This window comes from Lepidochelys kempii, chromosome 20, assembly GCF_965140285.1.
Source record: "Lepidochelys kempii isolate rLepKem1 chromosome 20, rLepKem1.hap1, whole genome shotgun sequence".
NCBI classification, from domain to species: domain Eukaryota; kingdom Metazoa; phylum Chordata; order Testudines; family Cheloniidae; genus Lepidochelys; species Lepidochelys kempii.
In genome coordinates this window covers 2,060,995-2,086,283 of record NC_136399.1, presented here as the reverse complement: position 1 = coordinate 2,086,283, position 25,289 = coordinate 2,060,995, and the positions used below count along the sequence as shown (strand labels likewise).

The 25,289-nt window shown below is 63.4% G+C and overlaps 1 protein-coding gene across 2 annotated transcripts; it reads right to left on the bottom strand.

The window, feature by feature from the left end:
• Window positions 1-60: 60 nt before the first annotated feature.
• KCNH3 (potassium voltage-gated channel subfamily H member 3) lies at window positions 61-25,065 on the bottom strand. 2 transcript variants are annotated; one of them, XM_073318267.2, is made up of 15 exons: window positions 24,696-25,065; window positions 15,987-16,220; window positions 15,577-15,708; window positions 14,640-14,770; window positions 14,127-14,376; window positions 13,605-13,762; window positions 13,073-13,280; window positions 11,486-11,767; window positions 9,666-9,865; window positions 9,142-9,391; window positions 8,294-8,505; window positions 2,114-2,403; window positions 1,588-1,694; window positions 1,298-1,374; window positions 61-1,026 (listed from the first exon to the last, which is right to left on the bottom strand). In XM_073318267.2, the coding sequence occupies exons 1-15, from the start codon at window positions 24,772-24,774 to the stop codon at window positions 484-486; spliced, it is 3,153 nt and encodes a 1,050-aa protein (XP_073174368.1). In that variant the 5' UTR covers window positions 24,775-25,065; the 3' UTR covers window positions 61-483. The 2 variants fall into 2 exon arrangements, with proteins under 2 accessions (XP_073174368.1, XP_073174369.1); XM_073318268.2 differs by having other exon boundaries at window positions 938-1,026; window positions 1,298-1,370.
• Between the last annotated feature and the right edge of the window lie 224 nt (window positions 25,066-25,289).

Sequence of the window (25,289 nt, the reverse complement as noted above, 5' to 3'; positions counted from 1 at the left end):
ACGTCGTAGGGGCAGTGAGTGTATGAGAGGCAGAGGCCTAAATAGACACAAGAGCAGAGATCAAAACGCAGCTGTTTTAATCTAAAAAGGGAGGGGGAGGGGAAGCCCTATGGACTGGAAGCCCTGCTGCCCCCAACTGCCTGGAGGCAAGGGGCCCCCCTGCTCCCTCCCCCCAGTTCCACAGGCCAGACGGGACCCTGCCCCTTCTCCGCCGGCTGGGGCCAGCTGTGCCCTTGGGGGGTGGAACCAGGCTCCTGCCACAAGCTCTGGAGAGCGGCTCCTGCACTGAACCCCTTGTGGCCTATCCCCCCGCAGTGCTCATGGGGGCAGCCCCCAGAGGCAGCAGTGTGTTGGGAGCGAGGCCCGAGCCCCGTGGCCCGTGGGGGCTCCCCACGGGGGCTGTGTGGCCAGGCCAGGCCCCCTGGCTCTCCAGGGGTGGTGGGGGGGCAGAAAAATCCTGCTGTGTGTAGGGGGGTGCAGCCTTTACATGCCTGTGCCGTCCTCCCGGGGCCAGCAGGGGGTGCCAGGGGCACCCAGCCGCACCATCTCCAGGCCGGGCGGGTCCCAGGGCCGAGGGAAAGCGGCCGGAGCTGGAGGCCCCTGGGGGTCCGTCTCAGCGGTTGGCGGTCCGTGGCGGGCAGGGGAGGCCGGTGCTGCCGTGGGAGCAGTGGGGTCCCTGGGGCCGGAGCTAGCCCCGAGCTCCACGTCTCTGCCCCCTGCCGCGGTCCGGGGGGCGCCGGGCCAGGGCGAGCTGTGGGAGGCGGGCGGGCCCCAGGCCCACGGGGGCGCAGGCTGGGCGTGGGGGCAGGCTGCGTTGAGGCAGGGGCCGGGCGCGGAGCTGTGCAGGAAGAAGGCCGGGATGCCCGTCTCCACGCGCAGTGGCTGCAGCAGGGTGGCGCCGGGGAAAGCCGAGGCCGTGTAGGAGGCGGTGCCCTCGGGGCGGGCGAGCGGAGCTGGCGGCTGGGCCAGCAGGAAGAGCTGCAGGGCCTGGCGCATCTGCAGGACCTGCCCCGACAGCTCGGCCACCTGGGGGCAGGGAGAGGAGTGAGCGCAGAGGGGCGGGCCAGTGCCCCCTCCCTGCCCACCCCAGCTGATAGGTCCCTCAGTGTGGGGGCAGCCCCCCATGCCAGGGAGGGGCCCACGAGTTGGGCGGGAGAGCCACGCCCAGGCAGGGCCCTCTGCCCCCTCCCCTGGGCCGGGGCTCCCTGAATCCACAGCATCCCAGTGCTCTCCCCCACCCCCCGGGCCCCACGCGGGGCAGGATGCCAGGGGCTGAGCCCCCCACCCACACGCTTACCGCCTGCCGCAGCTTCTCGATGGCGTCTGCGCCCGTCAGCTCCGCTGGGCCCAGGGGGATGGCGAGCAGCCCGCTGTCTGGGGCAAGGGGAGACGGCAGGCTAGCACCAAGCCCTCCTGGAGCGGAGGAGAGAACCCTGCAGTCCTAGTCCCCAGCCCCACCCAGAGCAGGGGCGAGAACCCAGGAGGACAGGCCCCCCCCACTCCCAGGGAGAGAACCCAGGAGTCCTGGTGCCCAGCCCCCTCCCAGAGCCTCCCCCGCCCCTGCTCCCACCGGGGCGCTGACAGTACCTGGCCCAGGGGAGGGGCTGCTGCAGTCGGGGCCCGAGGGGCCGACCTGGAAGCTGAACATGGACTTATCCGAGCCGCAGGCGTCTTCCTCGATGCCGTCTACCACCCTGCAGTGGAGAGCGGCACCGTCATGGGGGGGTACAGGGGCTCCATCCCCCCCTCCCCGGCCATCAGCCCCAGTGCCACCCAGCACAGGGAAGGGGGAGGCAGGGGGCTCCATCCCCCCTCCCCGGCCATCAGCCCTGGGACCCCAGAGCTACCCAGCAGGGGGGCTCCATCCCCCTCCCATTAGCCCAGGGACACCCAGCTGGGCGTCTCCGAAGGGCTCAGGCCCCCACACCTCCCTGGGGGGCGGGGGGGTTGTCATTGCCTAAAGCCACCTGGGCAGATCTGAGCCGCGTGCCCAGCCACCGGGGTAACCACCAGGAAACACCCCGACCCCGGGCAGCTGGGATGAACCCCTGTTAGCCTCACTCCAGGCCCTGGCACAGCAGGACCCCCCCCCCAGGCCCCGGCACCCTCTTACCTGGGGCTGAGGTCAGGGGGCCCCATCCAGGGCAGGCTGTGGAGCTGCAGGGTCTGGGGGCCAGCAGCGGGGGGCAGGCGCCGCGGCCGGGGCAGGACGCCCCTCCTGGGCGACAGCAGCTTGGCTCCCACGGCCGAGGGGGGGCAGCTGGGGGGCAGCTGGGGGCTGGACAGTGCCTCCAAGGGCTCCTGGGCTGGGCCGGCTGACGAGCGGGGTGGGGGCACCGGGACATCCTCGGCCGCCTTGTCCTCCAGCAGGGGGTTGGCGCTGTTCAGCGAGCTGGTGTCGGCCTGGGGGGCAGGAGGGGTCAGCATGGGGGAGGGGCCTTGCTGCCCCACCTCACTCAGCTTGTGTGGCTCCCTGGCCCTGCATCTGCCCCACACGCCAGAGCCAGGTCACCACCCCCTGCCCCAGGGGTTCTCCAGTGATGCCTGCGCCCAGCCCGAGGGGCCTCTGCTCGCTGACATCAGAACGGCCAGACTGGGTCAGACTCGAGGTCTGTCCTGCCCAGTGTCCTGTCTGCTGACAGTGGCCAGGGGCCCGCGAGAGAATGAAAAGAACAGGGAATCCTCAAGTGATCCATCCCATCGCCCATTCCCAGTTTCTGGTAAAACCAAGGCTCGGGACACCATCCCTGCCCATTCTGGCTAATAGTCACTGATGGACTAGCCTCCATGAACTTATCTCATTCTCTTTTGAACCTCATTTGGAGTCTTGGCCTTCACAATATCCTCTGGCAAGGAGTTCCACAGGTTGACTGTGTGTTGTGTGAAGAAATACTTCCTTTGGTTTGTTTTAAATTTTCTATTAATTTCATTTCATGACCTCTAGTTCTTGAGGAGGAGTAAATACCACTTCCTTATTTACTTTCTCCCCACCAGTCATGATTTTATAGACCTCTATCACATCCCCCCTTAGTCATCTCTTTTCCAAGCTGAAAAGTCCCAGTCTGATTAATCGCTCCTCATACGGAAGCCGTTCCAGACCCCGAATCATTTTTGTTGCCTATTTCTGAACATTTTCCAATTCCAGTATATCTTTTTTGAGCTGGGGCGACCACATCTGCACGCGTATTCAAGATGTGGGCGTCCCATGGATTTATAGAAAGGCAACATGATATTTTCTGCCTTATTATCTGTTCCTTTCCTAGTGGTTCCCAACGTTCTGTTCGCTTTTCTGGCGGCCGCTGCGCACGGAGTGGAAGTTTTCAGAGAACTCGCCACACTGACGCTAAGATCTCCTTCTTGAGTGGTGACAGCTAATTTAGACCCCATCATTGTATGTGTAGAGTTGGGATGATGTTTTCCAATGTGCATTACTTTGCATTTATCAACATTGAATTTCATCTGCCATTTTGTGGCCCCATCACCCAGTTCTGAGAGATCCCTTTGTAGCTCTTCGCAGTCTGCCTGGGAATTAGCTGTCTTGAGTAGTTTTGTATCATCTGCAAATTTTGCCACCTCACTGTTTACCCCTTTTTCCAGATCGTTTATGAATATGTTGAATTGTCCTGGGCCCAGTGCAGACCCCTGGGGGACACCACTATTTACCTCTCTCCATTCTGGAAACGACCATTTATTCCAACCCTTTGTTTCCTATCTTTTAACCAGTTACCAATCCAAGAGAGGACCTTCCCTCTTATCCCATGACAGCTTACTTTGCTTAAGAGCCTTTGGTGAGGGCCCTTGTCAAAGGCTTTCTGAAAATCTAAGTACACTGTATCCACTGGATCCCCTTTGTCAACATGCTTGTTGACCCCCCTCAAAGAATTCTAGTAGATGGGTGAGGCATGATTTTCCTTGACAAAAACCATGTTGACTCTTCCCCAACTAATTATGTTCATCTCTGTGTCTGACAATATTGTTCTTTATTATAGTTTCAACCAGTTTCCCTGGTACTGAAGTCAGGATTACTGGCCTGTAATTGCCAGGATCGCCTCTGGAGCCATTTTTTAAAATTGGCATCACATTAGCTCCCCTCCAGTCATCGGGTACCGAAGCTGATTTCAGTGACAGGGTACAGACTGCAGTGAGTAGTCCTGCACTTTCACATTTGAGTTCCTTCAGAACTCTTGGGTGGTACCGTCTGGTTCTGGTGACTCATTGCTGTTTAGTTTTATCAGTTTGTTCCAAAACCTCCTTTAATGACACCTCAATCTGGGACAGTGCCTCAGATTTGTCACCTAAAAAGAATGGCTCAGGTTTGGGAATCTCCCGCATGTCCTCAGCCGTGAAAACTGATGCAAAGTATTCATTTCGTTTCTCCGCAATGGCCTTATCATCCTTGAGTGCTCCCTTCGCACCTCGATCGGCCAGGGGCCCCCCTGGCTGTTTAGCAGCTTCCTGCTTCTGATGGACTTAAAAAAACATTGCCATTACTTTCTGAGTCTTTGGCCACCCGTTCTTCACGCTCTTTTGGGGCCAGCCTCGTTCTATTTTTACATTTCACTTGCCGGAGTTTAGGCTCCTTTGATTTTCCGCACTAAGATTTCACTTCCACTGTTTAAAGGAGGCCTTCTTGCCTCTCACTGCTTCTTTTACTTTCTTGTTTCTCCACGGTGGCTCTTTTTGGTTCTCTGACTATGGTGTTTAATTTGGGGTGTACATTTAAGTTGAGCCTCTATTATGGTGTTTTTAAAAAGTCTCCACGCAGCTTGCGGGGATTTCACTTTGGGCACTGTACCTCTTAATTTCTGTTAAACTAACCTCCTGGTTTTTGTGTAGTCCCCCTTTCTGAAATTAAATGCTACTGTGTTGGGCTGCTGTGGTGTTTTCCCTGCCACAGGGATGTTAAATTCAATTATATTATGGTCACTATGACTGTGACGAAGTGGGACTGTGCTTAATGTTTCCTCTGAATATTGTCGGGGTTCCTCAGTTTCCCCTAGGCATTTCCTTAAGGCTCTAGGTGGTGGGATAAGGCAGGGGTGTAATTGTTGCAGAGCACAGGGCCAGGGTACATAAATGGTGACACTCTGTCTCCTGGCAACTGATGGGCTGGGCCCTTCCCCCCTGCAAGCTGAGAGCTAAAGGGTTGGAGAACAAAGGAATCCGGTGACCTCCTGGCCCGGGAAAGAGACAAAGCCCAGAGGAGGAGGGGCTGGAGGGAGTTTCAGTTTGGGGCTGGCTGGGGACGAGGAGTGAAGTGCAGAAGTGGTTGTCTGGCTCACTGCCCCCCAAAATTGACCCGGCTGAGGGGTCCTGTTCTATGTACCTACAAGCTCTGTTTTAGACCATAGAATCATAGACTATCAGGGTTGGAAGGGACCTCAGGAGGTTCTAGTCCAACCCACTGCTCAAAGCAGGACCAATCCCTAATTAAATCATCCCAGCCAGGGCTTTGTCAAGCCTGACCTTAAAAATATCTAAGGAAGGAGATACCACCACCTCCCTAGGTAACGCATTCCAGTGTTTCACCACCCTCCTAGTGAAAAAGTTTTTCCTAATATCCAACCTAAACCTCCCCCACGGCAACTTGAGACCATTACTCCTCGTTCTGTCATCTGCCACCCCTGAGAACAGTCTAGAGCCATCCTCTTTGGAACCCCCTTTCAGGTAGTTGAAAGCAGCTATCAAATCCCCCCTCATTCTTCTCTTCCGCAGACTAAACAATCCCAGTTCCCTCAGCCTCTCCTCATAACTCGTGTTCCAGCCCCCTAATCATTTTTGTTGCCCTTCGCTGGACTCTTTCCAATTTTTCCACATCCTTCTTGTAGTGTGGGGCCCAAAACTGGACATAGTACTCCAGATGAGGCCTCACCAATGTCGAATAGAGGGGAACGATCACATCCCTCGATCTGCTGAGGGACATGCTGACCATGTTCCTGTCGTCTAATAAACCTCTGCTTTACTGGCTGGCTGAGAATCACGTCTGACTGCGGAGTTGGGGGGCAGGACCTTCTGGCTCCCCCAGGACCCCACCTGGGCGGACTCGCTGGGGGAAGCGCACGGAGGGGCAGAGGAGGCTGAATGCTCCGAGGTCAGACCCAGGAAGGTGGAAGCTGTGTGAGCTGTGTCCCCTGAAGACAGGCTGCTCAGAGAAAGGAGACTTCCCCAGAGTCCTGCCTGGCTTCGTAGGGAGCAGCTCCAGAGCATCACCCGGGGACTCCGTGACAATTACCAACTGGTCCAGCTCTATTCCCCTCTTGGACCAGATCCTGCGCTCCACTTAGGACTAAATCAGGAACTGCCTCTCATGGGTTCCAGGACGCGCTGCTCCCAGAAGCCGTCATTGAAGGTGTCAAGAAACTTTCTCTCTGCATCCTGCCCTGGAGTGACATGGACCCAGCCACTATGGGGATAGTTGAAATCCCCCATTATTATTATTGAGTTTTCTATTTTAATAGCCTCTCTAATCTCCCTGAGCATTTCACAGTCACTCTCACCATCCTGCTCAGGTGGTTGGTAACATCTCCCTACTGCTATATTCGAATTATTCAAGCATGGAATTACTGTCCAGAGAGATTCTATGGTACAGTTCGGTTCATTTCAGATTTTTACTTCACTTGATTCTACGCTTTCTTTCACATCAAGCGCCACTCCCCCGCCAGCACAAGCTGTTCTGTCCTTCTGATAGATTTTGTAGCCTGGTATCACCGTGTCCCATTGATTATCCTCATTCCACCAGGTTTCTGTGATGCCTGTTAGATCAATCTCCTCGTTCAATACGAGGTCCTCTTGTTCACCCATCTTATTATTTAGGCTTCTAGCACTGGGTTTATAAGCAATTAAAAACTTGTCACTTTTTAGCTGTCTGCCATTACACGATGTAATTTAACGGGACTTTTTTCATTTGACTGTTTCTCATCAGACCCTGCCTGTATTTTATCATCTTCCATCCTCTCCTCCCCACTAGGACATGGAGAATCTCCATTAATAGACCCTCCCCTAAGGGACGTCTCTGTCCAAAACACGTGCTTCTCCGTGCCTGTCGACTTTCCCCCAGCCCTTAGTTTAAAAACTGCTCTATGACCTTTTAAATATTAAGCCCCAGCAATCTGGTTCCAATCTAGTTTAGGTGGGGCCCATCCTTCCTGTACAGGCTCCCCCTTTCTCAAAAGTTCCCCCAGTTCCTAATAAATCTAAACCTGCACCATCGTCTCATCCACGCATTGAGACCCTGCCGTTCTAACTGGCCCTGTGCGTGGAACTGGGAGCATCTCAGAGAACGTATCATGGAGGTCCTGGACTTCAACCTTTTACCTGGCAACCTAAATTTGGCCTCCAGGACGTCTCTCCTACCCTTCCCTGTCATTGGTACCTACACATACCAAAACCACTGGCTTCTCCCCAGCATGCCACATACGTCTATCTCGATGCCTGGAGAGAGCTGCAACCTTCGCACCAGGCAGGCAGGTCACCATGCGGTTCTCCCGGTCATCACAAACCCAGCTGTCTAGGTTTCTAATGATTGAATCCCCATTACTAACACCTGTCTCTTGCCAATAACTGGAGTGCCCTACCCCGGAGAGGTGTCCTCAGTGCGAGAGGAGACCACAACATCATCCGGGAGGAGGGTCCCAACTATGGGATCCTTTCCCTCTGCTCCAGTTGGATGTTCTCCTTCCCTGAGGCTTTCATCCTCCTGAGCAGCACAGAGGCTGTCAGACCGGGGGTGGGACCGCTCTACTGTGTCCCGGAAAGTCTCATCTAGGTCCCGCTCTGTCTCCCTCAGCTCCACCACGTTTGTCTCCAAAGCCCGTACGCGGTCTGAGGGCCAGGAGCTCCTTGCGCCGAACGCACAAATACGCCACCCGCCCATAGGGCAGGTAATCAGACATGCTGCCTTGGGTGCAATAAACGCAGTAGCCCCCCGCTCTGTTGCTGGCCTCTGCTTGGGTTCCCTTTTCACTCCTGCCGCTGGGTCCTTCGTTTTTATCGGGGGGTGTTTAACTAGGTTTAAGGAATGTTAAGTGACAGGTTGGGGCAGGAAGGGAGGAGCCCCCCCCAATCAGCTCGGGGTGAGGGGGTCAGGGAGGCAGCAAGGCCAACCCCTGCCCTGGAGCGGGGTGAGACCAGCACTGCACTGGGGCCTGCACGGCTGGTCAGGGCGAGCACCCCCCCACCCCACTGCACTGGGGCACCAGGGGCTGCACAGCCCCCCGCCCCAGGTGCCCAGCCAAGCACTAGGGGGCGCTCCCTGCTGGGCAGGTCAGGCCCCGCCCCTGGCCCCGCCCCTCACCTGGGGCCCGGCGCTGCCCAGGTTGTAGCTGAGCTCGGTGTGGATCTCCTGGCGGAACTTGCGGGCGAACTCGGGGTACAGCGCCAGGCTCTCGCCCAGCCCCCGCAGGCTCAGGCCCTGCAGGTCGCAGTAGGTCAGGCCCTTGACGTCCGCGTTGGCCTTGATCACGCGCTCCTGGCCCGAGAGGTCGCAGCCCAGCAGGTCCCCCTTCCCTAGGAGCAAAGGGCGGGTCGCTGACGCCCAGCGGATGCAGCAGGTCCAGTGCCTCCCCCCCGGGCGTTACAGGCCATCTGAGGCCCTGGAGTGAGGGGGGGACAGCTTCTGCCTCTGCTCCCGCTGAGGTTGGCGGGGGGGCTCGGCCCCATCCCTGTACCTCAAAACCAGCAGAGACCCCCAGGGATGGGGTAGCAGGGGCTGCAGGGGGGGGGGAGTGAGGGGCACTGGCCCAGCTGTGGGGGCAGGGCTGGGCTAGCAGGGGGCTGCGGGTCGGGAGTGAGGGGCACCGGCAGGGCTGGAGGGGGGCAGAGCTGGGCTAGGAGGGGGCTGCGGGTTGGGAGTGAGGGGCACCGGCAGAGCTGGGGGGAGCCCAGAGCAGGGGGCTGCGGGTCGGGAGTGAGGGGCACCGGCAGGGCTGGAGGGGGGGCAGAGTTGGGCTAGCAGGGGGCTGCGGGTTGGGAGTGAGGGGCACCGGCAGAGCTGGGGGGAGCCCAGGGCAGGGACAGCAGGGGCTGCGGGTCGGGAGTGAGGGGCACATCCTCAGTGAAGCATTTGGCTTAGTCGGCACCGTGACCAAGTGATGGGGGGGGCCCTTCCCTGCCTGATCCCCCCCGCCCAGGCAAGGCGCAGACCTAGGATGGCCAGGACGGTGTCGTCCCTCAGCACCTCCATGGAGCCCGAGCCCACGAAGTAGAGGGCCTGCAGCGCGTCGCCCTGGCGGATGAGGAACTCGCCCGGGGTGCAGAACGCCGGCCTGATGCTGAGCGAGAGGGCGCGCAGGCAGCCCCGGCTCGCCGCCTCGAACACCGGCAGCTGCAGCAGCTCCTTGTTCAGGTGCATGGCGATGTCGGCCCGCAGCTCGTCCGGCAGGCTCCGCAGCAGCTGGGCGGGGCCGGGGGGGAGCAGAATTAACGACCCCGGCTCCCGCTCGGGCGGCCCAGCCCCTCCCGCACACACCAGGCCCCCCCCCGCCCCCCCGCCAGCCCCGCTCCCCCCACAGCGGGCCCGGGAGGGGCCCCCAGAGCCAGCAGAGCGAAAACACAGCCGCACGGCCCCAACCCCCGTAGAGACAAAACAGGCTGCTCCCTGGTGGCACGACTTCCCCCCCTCGCTCTAGGCCAGCCCCCCAGGGAGCTCCCAGCTGGGGCAGGCTCACCTCGTGGGTGTCGATGCCGTTGTGCAGGGCCCAGCTGGTCTGGAAATACTCCAGCATGCGCTGCTTGAGCACCTTGGGGATGCGGTGGATGCGGATGAAGTCCCGCAGGTCGCGGGTGCGGCTGTGGTACAGGAAGCGCCGGGCGTACATGCGCTGGATGATGGCCGTCACGTTCCCGAACACCACGGCATGCATCAGCGCTGCGGGGGAGAGCGGGACCGGGGTCAGGCCTGGCCGGGGCAGGGCAGCCCGGACTCCTGGGCTCACTTTGGAAGGACAGGGCCCAGGCAGGCTCTGGGTAACGTGGAGCCAGACTGACCCGATCGCTCCCACCCGAGCGCTTTGTGGAGACCCGCTCAGGGGGCCTGCGGGTCGGGAGCGAGGGGCACCGGCGGAGGTGGGGCGGGCAGGGCTGGGCTAGCAGAGGCTGCGGGTCGGGAGTGAGGGGCACCGGCGGAACTGGGGGGGGCAGGGCTGGGCTAGCAGGGGCTGCGGGTCAGGAGTGAGGGGCACCGGCGGAGGTGTGGTGGGCAGGGCTGGGCTAGCAGAGGCTGCGGGTCGGGAGTGAGGGGCACCGGCGGAACTGGGGGGGGCAGGGCTGGGCTAGCAGGGGCTGCGGGTCGGGAGTGAGGGGCACCGGCGGAGGTGTGGGGGGCAGGGCTGGGCTAGCAGGGGCTGCGGGTCAGGAGTGAGGGGCACCGGCGGAGGTGTGGGGGGCAGGGCTGGGCTAGCAGAGGCTGCGGGTCGGGAGTGAGGGGCACCGGCGGAGCTGGGGGGGGCAGGGCTGGGCTAGCAGAGGCTGCGGGTCGGGAGTGAGGGGCACCGGCGGAGCTGGGGGGGGCAGGGCTGGTCTAGCAGGGGGCTGCGGGTCGGGAGTGAGGGGCACCGGCGGAGGTGGGGGGGGCACGGCTGGGCTAGCAGGGGCTGCGGGTCGGGAGTGAGGGGCACCGGCGGAGGTGGGGGGGGCAGGGCTGGGCTGGCAGGGGCTGCGGGTCGGGAGTGAGGGGCACCGGCGGAGGTGGGGGGGGCACGGCTGGGCTAGCAGGGGCTGCGGGTCGGGAGTGAGGGGCACCGGCGGAGCTGGGGTGGGCAGGGCTGGTCTAGCAGGGGGCTGCGGGTCGGGAGTGAGGGGCACCGGTGGAGGTGGGGGGGGCACGGCTGGGCTAGCAGGGGCTGCGGGTCGGGAGTGAGGGGCACCGGCGGAGGTGGGGGGGGGCAGGGCTGGGCTGGCAGGGGCTGCGGGTCGGGAGTGAGGGGCATTAGTCGCGCATGGGGGCAGAGCAGGGGGTGCGGGGAGGGGGAGGGGGCCCCCTGCGGCTAGCGATCCCCCTTGGCAGCTTGTGTGGGTGAAGCCCCCGCCCGCCCGCCCACTCACCCGACAGGCGCTCACCCGTCTCCATGGCAACTGCCCGTCGCTGTATCCAGCACCCGGGTGAGGCTGGGGATGGGGTGGGCACAGGCGGTTGGGGTGGGGGCTACATCCCCCCGAGGGTCCCCCCAGGGCTCCCCGAGCCCCACCCCTTGTTAGGAGGCCAGGATGCAAAGTGCCCAGGAGACAGGGTCACTGGGGTCCTGGTACAGCGATGCGGGGGGCAGCCTGATCCTCCCCTGCCGGCCACCCCCCCCACTGACTCCCCCCACCTAACCCCCCCGGGCACCCTCCATGCCCTGGTTCCCCTCCCTGCCAGGCCTCCCTCTGCCCACTCACACCTCTGGCAGCCCCCCCCCCCCGGCATCCTGGTGCCTCTCACCCTGGCCTCAAAGCCCTGCCCCGTGTCTGCCTCCCCCCAGAGCTCTGCTCCCCTGGCGCCCCCCCTCACCCCCGATGAGCATGGTGCAGATGGAGAAGATTTTCTCGGTGTCGGTGTTGGCCGAGACGTTGCCGAAGCCGACGCTGGTCAGGCTGCTGAGGGCGAAGTAGAGCGAGGTGAGGTAGGAACTGCGCAGTGAGGGCCCCCCCAGCAGCTCCCAGCTGTTCCCAGTGAGGCTGCAGTTGGCCCCAGGGGGCCCCCCCGGGCCCGTCCCGTTGGCCGGGGACCTGCAGCTCTTCCTCGCCAGGTAGTAGGGGGTCTCGAGGCGCCGAGCCAGCTCCTGGAGCCAACCTGGGGGGCAGAGACGGGTCAAAGCCCCCCCGGGGCGGAGCAAGAGCAGCTGGGATGAGCTGGGGCAGGGCCTGGGGCCGGCTGGGACCCAGCCAGGGCGTCCGGCAGTGCCCAGAGGCAGGCCTGACCCAAGGTGTGAGCGAGCCCGGGGCAGGGGCAGGCTGGCCAGTGGGGGAGGGCAGCCTGGGGCAGGGATCGGCTTAGTAGGGGCACCTCAGAGTGTGTGCGTTTGTGCACGCGTGTCTGCGGGGGCACACGTGTGTGCGAACTGACACCCTCAGGCGGGGGTTGTTTCCAACCGTGACACCGTGCGTGTGCGCCTGGGGGCTCGTGATACCCCGAGAGCGTGGGGGCACAGACGGAGGCCACGACACGCTTGCCAGACCATACCCGTGTGCGCCCGTGGGCATGGGATGACAGCACATGGGGCACGTGCGGGCTGGAGGGCCCAGGCACGTGAGACTGTGTGTGCGGCCAAGGCTGATCCCAGCCCGGGGGGGAGACGTCAGAGACAGCGGGGCGTGCTGGGGGTGTACGTATGGGCACACGTCTGTCTGTATGTATGCATGCTCCCCTGTGTGGCACATGGGTCACAGAGGCAGGTGCACACGTGTTGTGAGTGGGTGTGCGATCACACACGTGTCATGCAGAGCAGCAGGTGTATGCCTATTGTGATTGAGCGTGCAATTGCACGTGTGTAGCAAAGAGCAGCAAGTGCCCATGTTGTGACTGGGTGTGTAATCGCACGTGTGTGGTGCAGAGTGGCAGGTGCACGTCTTGGGGTGTGCCCTGTGTACACACGTGGTGCAGAACAGGTGCACTGCTGTTGTGACTGGGCGTGCAATCGCACACGTGGTGCAGCGCGGCGGGTGCACACCTGTTGTGACTGGGCGTGCAATCGCACACGTGGTGCAGCGCGGCAGGTGCACACCTGTTGTGACTGGGCGTGCGATCGCACATGTGGAGCAGAGCGGCGGGTGCACACCTGTTGTGACGGGGCGTGCGATCGCACACGTGGAGCAGAGCGGCGGGTGCACACCTGTTGTGACTGGGTGTGCGATCGCACACGTGGAGCAGTGCGACGGGTGCACACCTGTTGTGACTGGGTGTGCAATCGCACACGTGGAGCAGTGCGGCGGGTGCACACCCATTGTGACTGGGTGTGCAATCACACACGTGGAGCAGCGCGGCGGGTGCACACCCGTTGTGACTGGGCGTGCGATCGCACACGTGGAGCAGCGCGGCGGGTGCACGTGCTGGAGCACGCCCAGGGGTGCCCCGTGCACACAGGCGTGCCCCACCTACCGATCTCCGGCAGCTCCGCGCGGCTGCTCTCGATCTCCAGCTGGCCGATGAAGAACCAGATGCAGGCGACCCAGTGAGCCAGCAGGGCAAAGACGATCATGAGCAACGTGAGCACCACGGCGCTGTACTGCGAGTACCGGTCCAGGTTGGGCAGCAGCCGCAGCAGCCGCAGCAGCCGCACCGTCTTCAGCAGGTGAGCCCCGAAATACTGCGGGGAGAGAGCGCGGGGAGTTCGCTGCCCTGGTGGCGGGGCAGGGCACGGCAGGGGCTCCCACAGCCACCCAGCAGGGAAGGGCTGAGGCCGGCAGAGGCCGACATGGGGCCGGAGCTGGTGGGGACCAAGGGGGAGGGCTGGAGTGGGGCTGACTCAGTCCCAGGGGAGCTAAATTCCTGGCTTTGCCTGCTCCAGACTGTGCTGGCGCTTGGGGGTTCCAGGCTCCCCCTTGGGAGCTCCCCCCGCCCCTGGGGACTGTGACGCCAGCCCCGGGGCCCTCCCCTCCCCGGCTGGGTGCCCGCCCCGGGGCTGACTCACCACGTTGACCTTGAAGGCATAGAGCAGGTCGAAGGGCAGGGCGGCCACCAGGTCGAGCAGGAACCAGCTGGTGAGGTAGTGCAGGAAGATGGCGCGCGGGTCGAACACCACCTGCCCCGACTTGCTGACGAAGGTGGTGCGGAAATTGAGCATGATGTCTGCAGGGAGCACAGCGCCCGCGGGGTTAACGTAGGGGGGCAGCGTCACCAGTGAATTGAGCTCAACGGCCTCAGCGCAGCCCCCGCGGGGAGGAGGGGTCCTGGCTGGAGAAAGGGCTGCCCTGCGAGCCGCACCAAGCAAAGAGCCAGGGCTGGGGCGGCAGGGGGCTGCGGGTCGGGAGTGAGGAGCACCGGCAGAGTGGGCACTGGGGTAGCCGGGCAGGGGGCTGCGGGTCGGGAGTGAGGCGCGCGGGCAGAGAGGGCACTGGGGTAGCCGGGCAGGGGGCTGCGGGTCGGGAGTGAGGCGCGCCGGCAGAGTGGGCACTGGGGTAGCCGGGCAGGGGGTGGCACCCAGGGTCCTTACCCAGGATGAAGAGGATCTCCACGCACAGGTCGCAGACGCTGGGGGGGCCGCGGCCGGCCGTGAGCCCCTCGTCGGAGCCGGCCCCGACACAGACGCTGTAGGGCACCGTCACGGCCACGTAGAGCGTGGCCAGCAGGATGAGCCCGTCCCAGCCGGCCTTGAAGGCGCCGTAATGCAGCAGGATGAAGGGCGACTTGCGGATCGCGGCCACCTTGTACTCGGGGAGCGAGGGCTTGTCCCCGAACACGCCCTGGGCGAGGGGGCAGGGTCAGCCCCAGGGTCAGCCCCTCCCCCATGGGACCCCCCCACCAGCCTGCCTCCCTGGACCCTCCCGCCCTCCCCAGGCCCTGTTTGACCCAGGCAGCCCCCCCAAACCAGGAAATCCCCATTGCCAGCCCCCTCCCCAGGCTCCCCAACCCAGGCAGTTCCCTCCCTCAGGGAACCCCCTCCGCCAGCCCCAACTCAGGGTCTCCTCCCCAACCCCCCACTCACAGACCAGTCCCCCCCATGCACCTTGTTGAGCTTGTGTTTGCTCCTGCCCTGTTTCTGCAGGTGTCCAGAGAGATGATAGAGCACGGCCCGGCTCCGGCGCCGGTTGGCGTTGAACCCCTTGGCACCGGCCCGGCTGAACCGGCGCTTCCCACCTGCCCGAGAGGGGGGGGGAGCAGCCGGATGTTAGGGGCACCCAGGGGGGCCCATGGGATGGGGGTCGGCATCTAAGTTCCCTCTAAGCCGCGTGGCCACGCAGCCGACTTTTAAGCGCCTCACAGGTGCTTGGGGCTGCGGTGGGGAGAGAGAGCTGGGGGGGGGTCCTGTCTCCCCGCTGTAGCCCCCTGGCAGCCTGCACCCCAAACCCCACATTCCTGGCCCGACCCCAGAGCCCACACGCCCAACCCTCTGCCCCAGTCCTGAGCCCCGTCCCACACTCCTCAACCCCAGTTCCACCCCAGAGCCCGCACCCCCAGCCAGAGCCCTCACCGCCCCCCCCGCACTCCAGCCCTGAGCCCCCTCCCACACTCTGCACCCCTCAGCCCCACCCCCGCCACATGAATGTTGTGATGTGTCACACGTCACCTCCACATTGGTGCACATATCAAATTCCTTTCCGCACACGGGTGGGAGAAACGAGTGGGACGCTGGTCAGCGTACGTCTGTCCCTCTGCACCCGCCTGCCATGTCCCGTCACACACGTGTCGTGTGCGTCTGTGTAACATGCAACCCCCCGCATCCAACCTGGGCCGTCTCCACTCACAGACCAGGCCACTGCAGCTTGAGCTAGAGGAGTCGCTCTGCCAGATGGCAGCAGTAGCAGGCTGTTACCCTGCACGTGACCCACCTTCTGAAGGGCCCATGATTTGCTTGGCCAGCGAGTGTGAGGGTCTGGGGCTGTCTCTAAGGCCCAGTTGCCCTGGAGATTGCCTGCAGACACCCCACACACACACGCACGCACCTTCCTTCCAGCTCTCGGCACCCGGCCGGCTCTTGCTGTCGGTGATGTCCTTGTGGGAGACCAGGAAGAGCGCCACCTCGCCCTTCTCATTCTTAATGGGCACCACGTCCAGGAGGCACCAGAAGGGGGTACCTGGGGGACAGCGGGGAGCTGCTAACAGCCCGGAGCACTGTGCACACCCCTCTCCCCCCACAGGGAGCCAAGGGGATTAGCCCTCCCAACCCCCCTCCCGCCAGAACTGAAGGGGAAACTGAGGCACAGAGCAGGAGAGGGACTTGCCTCTGAGCGTGCGCAGCAGGGCAGAGCTGGGGAGAGAACCCAGGAGTCCTGGCTCCCAGCTGCAGCTGCAAAGAGTCTGCTGGTGGTGGTGGTCCCTGTCCTGTAGGGCCTGTCCCGTCCCGCTCACTCACCGCTCTTCCTGTACAGGATCAGCTCGGCCTTGAACTCCTGGCGCTCGTCCAGGGCCTTGCGGATCTGCTGGCGGACGAGCTCGCTGGTGTCGGGCCCGTAGAGGAAGCTGCACGCACAGCAATGCTGCATGACCTCGGCCCGCGAGAAGCCCGTCAGGTCGCAGAAGCCGTCGGAGCAGTACACCACCGGGAAGGCACTGCGCACCTGGGCATTGCCCAGCACAAAGTTACTGTCTGCAAGACACCAGCGTGGGGATGGGCACCCGGGCCTGGCAGCGCGGCCAGCACTGGGGCAAGACTGGGGGTGGGCACGGAGCAGGGCGGGGGGAGCGCCAGGCCGGTGGGTCCTGCTGGTGGGGGGCAGGCGGGACTGGAAGGCTGGGGCAAGGGGAGGGGTCTGTGACCTGGCCGGGGAGGGCAGCTCTGTAATAAACAGCAGCCCAGGGGCCCATCCGCTGCCCCACCCCCCTCTTGCCAGGTGCCCGGGGGCGTCTGAACCCGCAGGCTCCGCTCGGGATATTTTTACCCCGCGGCTCCCGGCGCGGTTAGTCATCCCTCTGCCATTTGGACAGAACCTGCCTCGTTTGCACCAGCTGAGAGCTGGAGCCCACTCCCAGCCCGGCCTCATTTGCAAACATTTGCATTTGAACAGCAGCGCGGGGGGCACAAGCATGGTGGGGGCGGGGGGGGGAGAGAACTGCTGCTTCCAGCCTACCCCCCCCGGGGAGTTTTCAAACCTGGAGCCCCCCCTGCCCCCAGCCCTGGGGACCTTGCTGCAGATGAGGGCCTGGCTGGGGGCGGCTTGGGGGGAGAGGGGGTTTCTGCCCCGCTGTGGAATGTAAAACGGGTTCCCAAAACTCAAGGGGATTTTGGGGGGAGGGGGCACCCCCCCATCTGATCAAACCAGCACACAGCGGAGCCCAGCCCCTCCCCAGGGTCCACAAGCTGCCTGTTCCCCGGGCTCTGTTCCTGGGCTGCGGCTGTAAATCACCCCAGGTAACAGGGCCCCCCCGGGGGCAGCTCCACCGGCTAATTGGGCTCATCTGCAGGAGGGGCTCCCCTGAGAGGCAGCGTTGCTGCACCCCCGCCTGGCTGAGCCGCAAAGTGCACCCCTGGGGGCTCCCAGATGGGCCTGGTGCTTAGACAACACAACAGCTGAGAGTGCTCGGCCTGGCTCCTGCCCCAGCCCGCGACACCAGCTGGGCCGCGGCCCCACCGGACCCAGGTGCCGGCCCGGGCCAGCTGACGGGGGCTCACGGGGCTCGGGCTGGGGGGCTGTGTCTTTGCGGTGTCCGCAGTTGTTTTCCAGCCCAGGCTGGGCTCGCGGGCTCTGCCCGGGACTCGGGCTGGTCACAGGAAGAGGATTTTAATGCCCAGCTCGTGCTCTGGCCCCATGGGGGATGGGAACAGCCAGGGCGGAGGGGTTGTCGGTGGCTGGGCACTGGGGCACCTCCCCGGATCAATCTCCTGCCACCACAGGGGCCTTGGCCAGGGCACCTCGCCCTGTCCCTGGGGTCATGGCCAAGGCTCCGGCGGGTCCATGTGGCCGGGGCTCCCCAGGAGTGCAGAGACGATGGGATCCCCTCGGGGAGCCAGGCCAGCCCGCCAGGGTGGAGAGCTACCCACACTCCCCGGCCGGCTGCATCTCCTCCCCCAGCTCCAAGCCAGAGGCCAGTCCCCGAGGGGATACCCCAGCCTGGGGCTCCAGCCTTCAGAGGGCCCGAGGAGACTTCTCCCTTGCTAGGCCTTCAAACCCCCCCACCCCCCCAGCGTGGCTCTGAGCCCAGGCGCTGCAGAGAGAGCAGGTGCCCGAACGGGAGCTTTCAGACGAGGCATAAACCAGCCTCACCCGCAGTCTGACCCACAGCCCCTGGGCAAGATGGTTACGTCCCAGGGGTGGGGAGCATTTCAGCACTGAGCAGTCCCTGGGCGGCGTTGCCACGTGCCACTAAACCGCGGCCGTGCCCCACCTCCGCCGCAGCTGCCCCCGGGCTTGGGGCTGAGAAGGGTGCAGGGAAAAGCCCGGAGCGTCTGGCATCACCCCACGCGGGTGCGGCCTGCGGGAGCCCCGGAGCCACGTGCGCAGTCTCCGCTGTTTACACCCAGGCCCCTGGGCCTCGCCTGGGGAACCCGCCTCCGGGGATCTGACCCCAGCCCGGGGGCCCCCCACATTGAAACCCAGGCTCGTCTCAGGGCTCAGCGACCTGCACCCCCTGACAATTCCAAGGGAATTGGGGCCTGGCCGGCTCCTCACTACACCCCTGCTTGCCCCAGGCTGACAGCCGAGCTCAGCACGGCGTGTGCCCACGAGCAGCATGGCTGGGTGCTGCGGGCACCAGGCCCTGCTCTGTAATTTGCCTGCTGATGTTACTCACTGCAAGCTGGGGGGGGAAGGGGGCTCGGGTATTTCTAGCACACCAGCTCCCTGAGCAACGATTGCCTTCCGTCCCCAGCCAGCCGGGAAGGGGGCATGGAGAAGCAGAGTGTCTGGAGCATGGGGAAACTGAGGCAGAGAGGAGCTGGGAATTGTCCAAAGTCACCCTGCAGGTCAGCGCTAGAGCTGGGAACGGACCCCACATCTCCCGCTCCAAGGGCTCTGAACGCAGCCCCCCAGAGCAGGGCCTAGACCCCAAGCATCCTGGCTCCCAGCCCCAGCCAGGCACCCCCCAGCTCAGAGCTTCACCTCAGGGACAAAATCAGCAGACCGGGGCTGAGCCTGGGCCGGGGTTGCTCCCTGTAGCTTGCAGGCGTCTGGGTTTAAGACAAAATCACCCCTTCCCCCACCCCCCTTTCCCACCTGGCTCCCCTACATCCCACCCCGAGCAGAGGCCAGGCCTCCCCCAGGACCCAGCTTGGGCTGCTCCCAGCCAGGCTCAGATGAACCCGCTCGGCCCCACGGGGCTTGGCCCTGGGGTGGGATGTGATCCCGTGCGAGCAGCACACGTGTGCGTGAGAGCCGGCGTGTGCGGGGGCGCAGGGCGGGGGGACAGTCATGCAGCCTGCCCCCCCCCCAGCTCCTGCTTCCCCAGGGCCGGCCCCAGCACAGGGCTATTTATACCCGGGGACACCAGGTGCTGCTGTCTATAACCATATCCTTCCGCCTACTCAGGGAAACCAGTCTGCCTGCAGAACAAACTCGGGGCGAGCGCTCGCTCAGGGCTGGGGCCGGGCTGGTCTCCCCACAGTCCTGCGGCCTGCAGCTGAGAGCGGGTGCTGGGGGGGCAGGGGACGCATATGCCCCAGCCTGGGGGAGTAGCTTTGCATGGGGAGGGGGGAACACGCCACAGACTTTCGCTCCCAAACCCAGCCCCGTGGGCACGGGGAACTGCCAGAGCTGGGGGCGGGAGCCTGCCCCTCCGCGAGACACCGTTCATCTGAAAGTTGGCACCCCCTAGCACTGGGGGATGGTGGGGTCAGTCCCCTACTGAGCCCCTCTCCGCCCCCACAGCACGGGCCCCCTAGCGCGGCCCTGGGCTCAGAGCTGACTGCCAGGGGAGAGCGCCCCCTACTGAGCCGCTCCCCGCTGCACAGCGCCCCCTAGCGCCACACTGGGGCACTGATGGAGGGACGAGCGCCCCGTAGTGAGTCCCCCCCGCTCCCTGCAAGGCCTGGGGTTTTGCTTAGAGGTCTCCCAGCCCCAGAGCGACTCAACTGAACCCGGCCTCACTTTGAGGCCTGACGCGCTCATGGCACGAGGGGCAGCCAATGGATGCCTCTGCAAGATTCGCCCTGGAGAGGGATGGGGAGACTCTGGGCTGGCAAAGCAGGAGGAGGGAGCCTCAGGCCGGCCCTGCAGTGAGCAGGCGGCCCTGGTCCGGTTCTCTGCACCTACAAGCTCCATTTTAGACCATGTTCCTGTCGTCTAATAAACCTTCTGTTTTACTGGCTGGCTGAGAGTCACGTCTGTCTGCAGAGTTGGGGGGCAGGACCCTCTGGCTTCCCCAGGACCCCGCCTGGGCGGACTCGCTGTGGGAAGCACACGGAGGGGCAGAGGAGGCTGAATGCTCCGAGGTCAGACTCAGGAAGATGGAGCCGGGTGAGCTGTGTGTCCTGCAGACAGGCTGCTCCCAGAGAGGAGACTCCCCAGAGTCCTGCCTGGCTTCCTGGGGAGCAGTTCCTGAGCATCGCCCGGGGACTCCGTGACAAGGGGAAACTGAAGTACAGAGCGATGACGCGTCCGTGGCAGAGCTGGGAACCAAACCCAGGAGCCAGTTCCGATTCTGAACCGCGAGTCCAGCTGTCCCGGTGCCGGATGTTTGCCGGCCCCAGGAACTCCAAGCCAGACTCACGTCCGGAGGGCTCCAAGCTCCACAGAGAAGCTCAGAACATAAAAACGGCCAGACTGGGTCAGACCCAAGGTCCATCCAGCCCAGTGTCCTGTTGTCCGACGGCGGCCAGTGCCAGGGGCACCCGAGGGAATGAACAGAGCAGGGACTCATCAAGTGATCCATCCCTCGCCCATTCCCAGCTCTGGCAAACAGAGGCCAGGGACACCATCCCTAGAAGCTCTGTTTCTACTGGGGATTTGGGGAGCACCTGAGCCCGGCCCAGGCCTCCCACAACGCGGATTGGCCCTGCGGGGCTGTAAGGACCCGGGGAGCTGGCCGAGGTGCTGAACTCATTCGCTGCTCTGCAGAACACCTGGGGTGGGATCTTCGGGGCTGGGTTTGAATTCAGGAAGCCAGGCCAGAGGGCTGGCGGGTGAGGTGCCAATCCCCCGCAGAGATCGGCACGGCCAAGGATCCATTGCAGGACTATAGCAGAAGAGGAAGGGCTGACTGCTGTGAGGACAGTGTTAAACTTCCCCAAAGGACCCACTTGCTGCTGTAAAACGATGCCTGAAACGTTCGCTCAAACCCGATCATCCACCCACCCCAGCCTGCAGCAAGGACGCCCATCAGCCCAGGACCGAGAGCCCCCCTCGCTGCGGGATTATACCACATCCTCGGGCACACAGACCCCTCCAGCAGGACCCAGAGCCCAGCGGCCAAGCTGGTGTGACTTCTCTCACCCCCCCGTGTGACGGAGCTGGACGCCACCCCTGTGTTCAGCGCGCCCGACCCCTTCCTTTATAAGAACCACCTCGGTCGCTTGCAGCAGGCCAGTGACGGGCAGCAGGGAGAGCGCCCTGGGGCCAGGGAAGTACCTTTTCTTTGTCCCCGGAAATTCCAGCCCGGTCTGGCTGAGATACCAACTTTTTAAGCCCCAGCTTGTGTCATCAGCAGGGCAAAATCTTCCTGGGACGTGAACACTCCCCCGCGCTGGGCCCGTGTCCCGGCTGAAGCAGCTGCAAGGTGCACGGGAAAGGCCTGGGGAACAGGGAGACCCAAGCTGGGCTCTCTCCTGCCAACCCCCCTGCCCAGCACATGGGCCTGGTAGCCCTGGCCACACGCAGGGCCCAGGGAATGAGGTCACGGTTCAATATTTGTACCCTGCTCAGGCAGCAGCTCCTGCCATTGTGGCGAGGAACAGAGACACCTGTTTCCTCCCGGTCTTTCCTCAGGTGCCCTCATTGCCCCATCAAGAGCCCTGACCCTGACAGCACCGTGGTCCCCCCCGGAGAGCCAGGCAAACAGAGACTTGTCCCCGGCCACCACATGCATCGGGGCAGAATTAGCCCTCAGGACCGCCTGACTCCGAACCTGGGGCTCACTCCTCCAGGCCAGGCCGCGCTCCTCGGCCAACACTCCTGCAACTCGGGCTCCAGCTGGCTAATACTGGACACCCAGAACCTGAGACGTCTGCGGGGGAGGACCTACCACCGTTTATGCTGTCAGTGACATGCCCAGCACCGCCCAGGGACTCGGTGGCAGAGGCCGGGACAGAATCCAGCTCTCCAGGGCAGCATTCAGCTGCCGTACCCATGAGACCCTCCTTTGCTGCAGCTCAAGAGCCAGTGACCTTACAGACAGCCCCACTTACTGCGTAGCCCTGCTTGGCCCCGGGAAACAGGCCATCCAGCACAGAGAGCGAGCCAGGGCTCGGGGGGGGGGGAGTGTGTGCGTGGAAATGCCACAGGCCTCTGGCATTTCCAACCTTCAGAATGCTTGGCTGTGCACCGTCAATGTCCGTGCCATGCAGGTTTGTGTGTTGTTTCTATCTTGTACATATACACATCGACACTGTGTGAGTGCGTACACACATGCTCTGCATACACGATTCAGGCCCTCCAGTACGCCTGGGGCAGGAATCCTCTGTGCATACATGTAACTATTTACCCCTCTGCACACTTGACACGGACTCAGAGAAGCTACGCGGGCTAAGTGTATATCTGCCGATTGCGGGTCATTACAAGAGTGGTGCTGCATTGTGTGTGGTATGCAGACACACTCACTCGTGTGGCCATGCCACCAGACACACACAGCTTTGCAGCAGCCCTCTGGGAGGTATGAGATGGTCCATAGTCGCACGTGTGCACAGCAGCAGAGCAGTAGAATGATGCATGAGTGTGAAGATCACATATTGCACACCCGCCCCCAGCAACAGGCTGGGTCTCCACACGCCCAAGAGCGGAGCGGCTGCGGGTGCGTGGGAACTCTACACACACACACGGCGCTGTGGATGAGGCTGGTGTGTAACTGCACAGCGCCGTGTGTGTGTGCTTGTGCCCGTGTGTGCATATTCGGTTACGACGGCTCCTTGGGTTTAGATTTCAAGGCCAGAAGGAACCATTGTGGTCCGGTCTGTCCTCCTGCCCCAAAGTAATTCCCAGAGCAGAGCTAGAAAACCAGCCGGCCTTGATCCAACGCCCTCCGGGCTGGAGAATCCCCCAGGACCCTTGTGGGCCACGCAGACCTGGTTTCTACTTTCTCTCCGACGTTACGAGAGAGGATCGCTCCTTTCTTCCCAGAGGAGAGGAGCAAACGCCATTTGTGCAGTCCCACTAGACAGCGAGGGAGATCAGGGACACCGGCTGCCTCTGGCCGGCCACCAGCGACGCTGGCCTTCCGGCTCCCGGGGAGGGACGGAAGTGACTTCTCCTGGTCAAGAGCCGCTGGTTTGCAAACCCGGGTCTCACGTTTCCAAAGAAGAAAAGAAAATAGCAGCTGCGTCGGGTGGAAACTCCACATCTGGGGGTTTTTCCTTGAAGGGCCACAGCGGGCAGGGGCCAAACCGGTTCACAGGAGTTTGTAACTCACGCTGGAAGTTGCTGGCTGCACCTTGAATTGCACCCAGTATAACAGGAGCTCGCTCTGTGTGTGTGTGTCGCTGTGTGTGTGTGTGTGTGTCGCTCTGTGTGTCTGTGTGTGTCGCTCTGTGTGTCTGTGTGTGTGTGTCACTGTGTCCTGTGTGTGTGTGTCGCTCTGTGTGTCTGTGTGTCACTGTGTCGCTCTGTGTCTGTGTGTGTCGCTGTGTGTGTGTGTGTCGCGTCACTGTGTGTGTGTGTGTCGCTGTGTGTGTCAATCTGTGTGTGTGTGTCTGTGTCTGTGTGTCACTCTGTGTGTGTGTCGCTGTGTGTGTGTGTCACTGTGTCGCTGTGTGTGTCTCTCTGTGTGTGTCTGTGTGTGTCGCTCTGTGTGTGTCGCTGTGTCACTCTGTGTGTGTGTGTGGCTGTGTGTGTGTCTGTGTCGCTGTGTGTGTGTCACTCTGTGTGTGTGTGTGTCTGTGTGTCTGTGTGTGTGTCGCTGTGTCTGTGTCGCTGTGTGTGTGTGTGGCTGTGTCTGTGTGTGTGTCGCTGTGTCTGTGTGTGTCTATAGCAGAGAGATCTGCCTGGGTTGGCTGGGATAATGCTCAAGTTGCGACCAGCCCTGCTGCTGTGATGTCACGAAGTATTACACAAGGGGGCCGTGTGTATCTATAGATTATCGCCGGGTGGGTTCTTTGCACCTCCAGTTTAAAAGCCCCTTAAAAGACACAGGATCTAAAGACATTGTCACTCGGCTCAGCCAGGGGGGAATTAAATCGCTCCTATGGGTTCCCCCTCCCCTCCCCCACCTTCCGGACTTGGCTTCTCCAAATCCCTGGGGGACCGGCCAGCGGTTGCGGCTGGAGCTCTCAGGCCCACGAACCCACTTTGGCAGCCCTGAGGGGCCTGGCTCCCAGGCCTGACCCTGCCCAGCAGACCTGGCCTCAGGCCAAGGGGGTTTTCGATCCCTCCGAGCAAATGAAATTGGCCTGAAAGTTCCCCTAGCGCCAGCCACTGAGATCTGGGTTCTCTCCCCACAGCCCAGCCAGGGGAAAACCCCTGTGTCCGGGTCCTGCAGAGACAAACCCACCCGAGAGGCGCCGGGTGTCCACACTGGCCGCTACCGCGTGGGCCGGTGTAACTTACGTCGCTCGGGGGTGAAGAGGAGACACTCCAATAACCAGATGACTCTGGTGGATTTCGCCAGACTTTGGATCTGGCGCAAAATGCCTTCCACGCACCCCCCCCCCCCGCCCCGGGCATAGCCACCGACAGGCCCAGCCCGGCAGCGGGGCCCCAGGCTTGCCGGGCCATCACCCTACTTCAGCCTCAGGAGCATTTGGGAGTCAGAAGGTCCCACTGAAAACAACCCCCCAGATCAAGCCAGCCCGTCCCGTGTCCCAGGGAGACGGTCACAGGGGCTGCGGCGCCGATTCCTCCCCCCAGGGCCAGTGCCGTGAAACCCCCTCGCGGGCGGACCCGTCTCCCCGTCCCAGCGCTCGGTTCCCTGCCTGGGCTGGAAGGGGGAGCCCCCGCTCAGGACGCCCGGATGCGCGGGCGATGGGCGCCGGGGGGTGACTCACGTGTCCCATCGAAGCGGGTGGCGATGGTGTCCAGGAAGGTGTTCTGGGGGGCCAGCAGCCCCCGCATGGCGGCGGGCATGTCAGGACGCGGGGAAGGCTCCCTCCATCCCGCAGTGGGTCCGAGCCGCGGAGCCGCCGCGCCCCCCCCCGGGGGGGGGTCGGGTTAAATCTGCGGATAACCGACCCCCCCGGGCCGTGCTGGCGGGGGAGGGGCGAGTCGCTCGGCCCAGCGGGGGGGCCCGAGCCGAGGGCTCCCCCAGCGCCCCGGAGCAGAGCCGCCGGCCGCACCGTCCAGTGCCCCGGGAAGGGGCCGCCCCAGCGCCCCGCTGCACCGGCCCAGCCCCGGGGCGAGCGGAGAATCCCGGGCTCGCAAGCCCCGGCCCCGGCGAGCTTTTCCCGAGCCCCCGGCCAGGGCACAGCTCAGCGCGTCCCGCCTCCGCCGCGCTTCCGAGCCCGCCCGTCGGCGCCCGCCCGGGGCGCCGCCCCCGGCCAGCCCCGCGCCCCCTCCCCGGCTCCCAGCGCGGCTGCCCCGGGCAGCTCAGTCCCGCCGCGCCGCCCTGGCTCCGGAGCCGCGTGGAAACGCTCCCGGGCGGG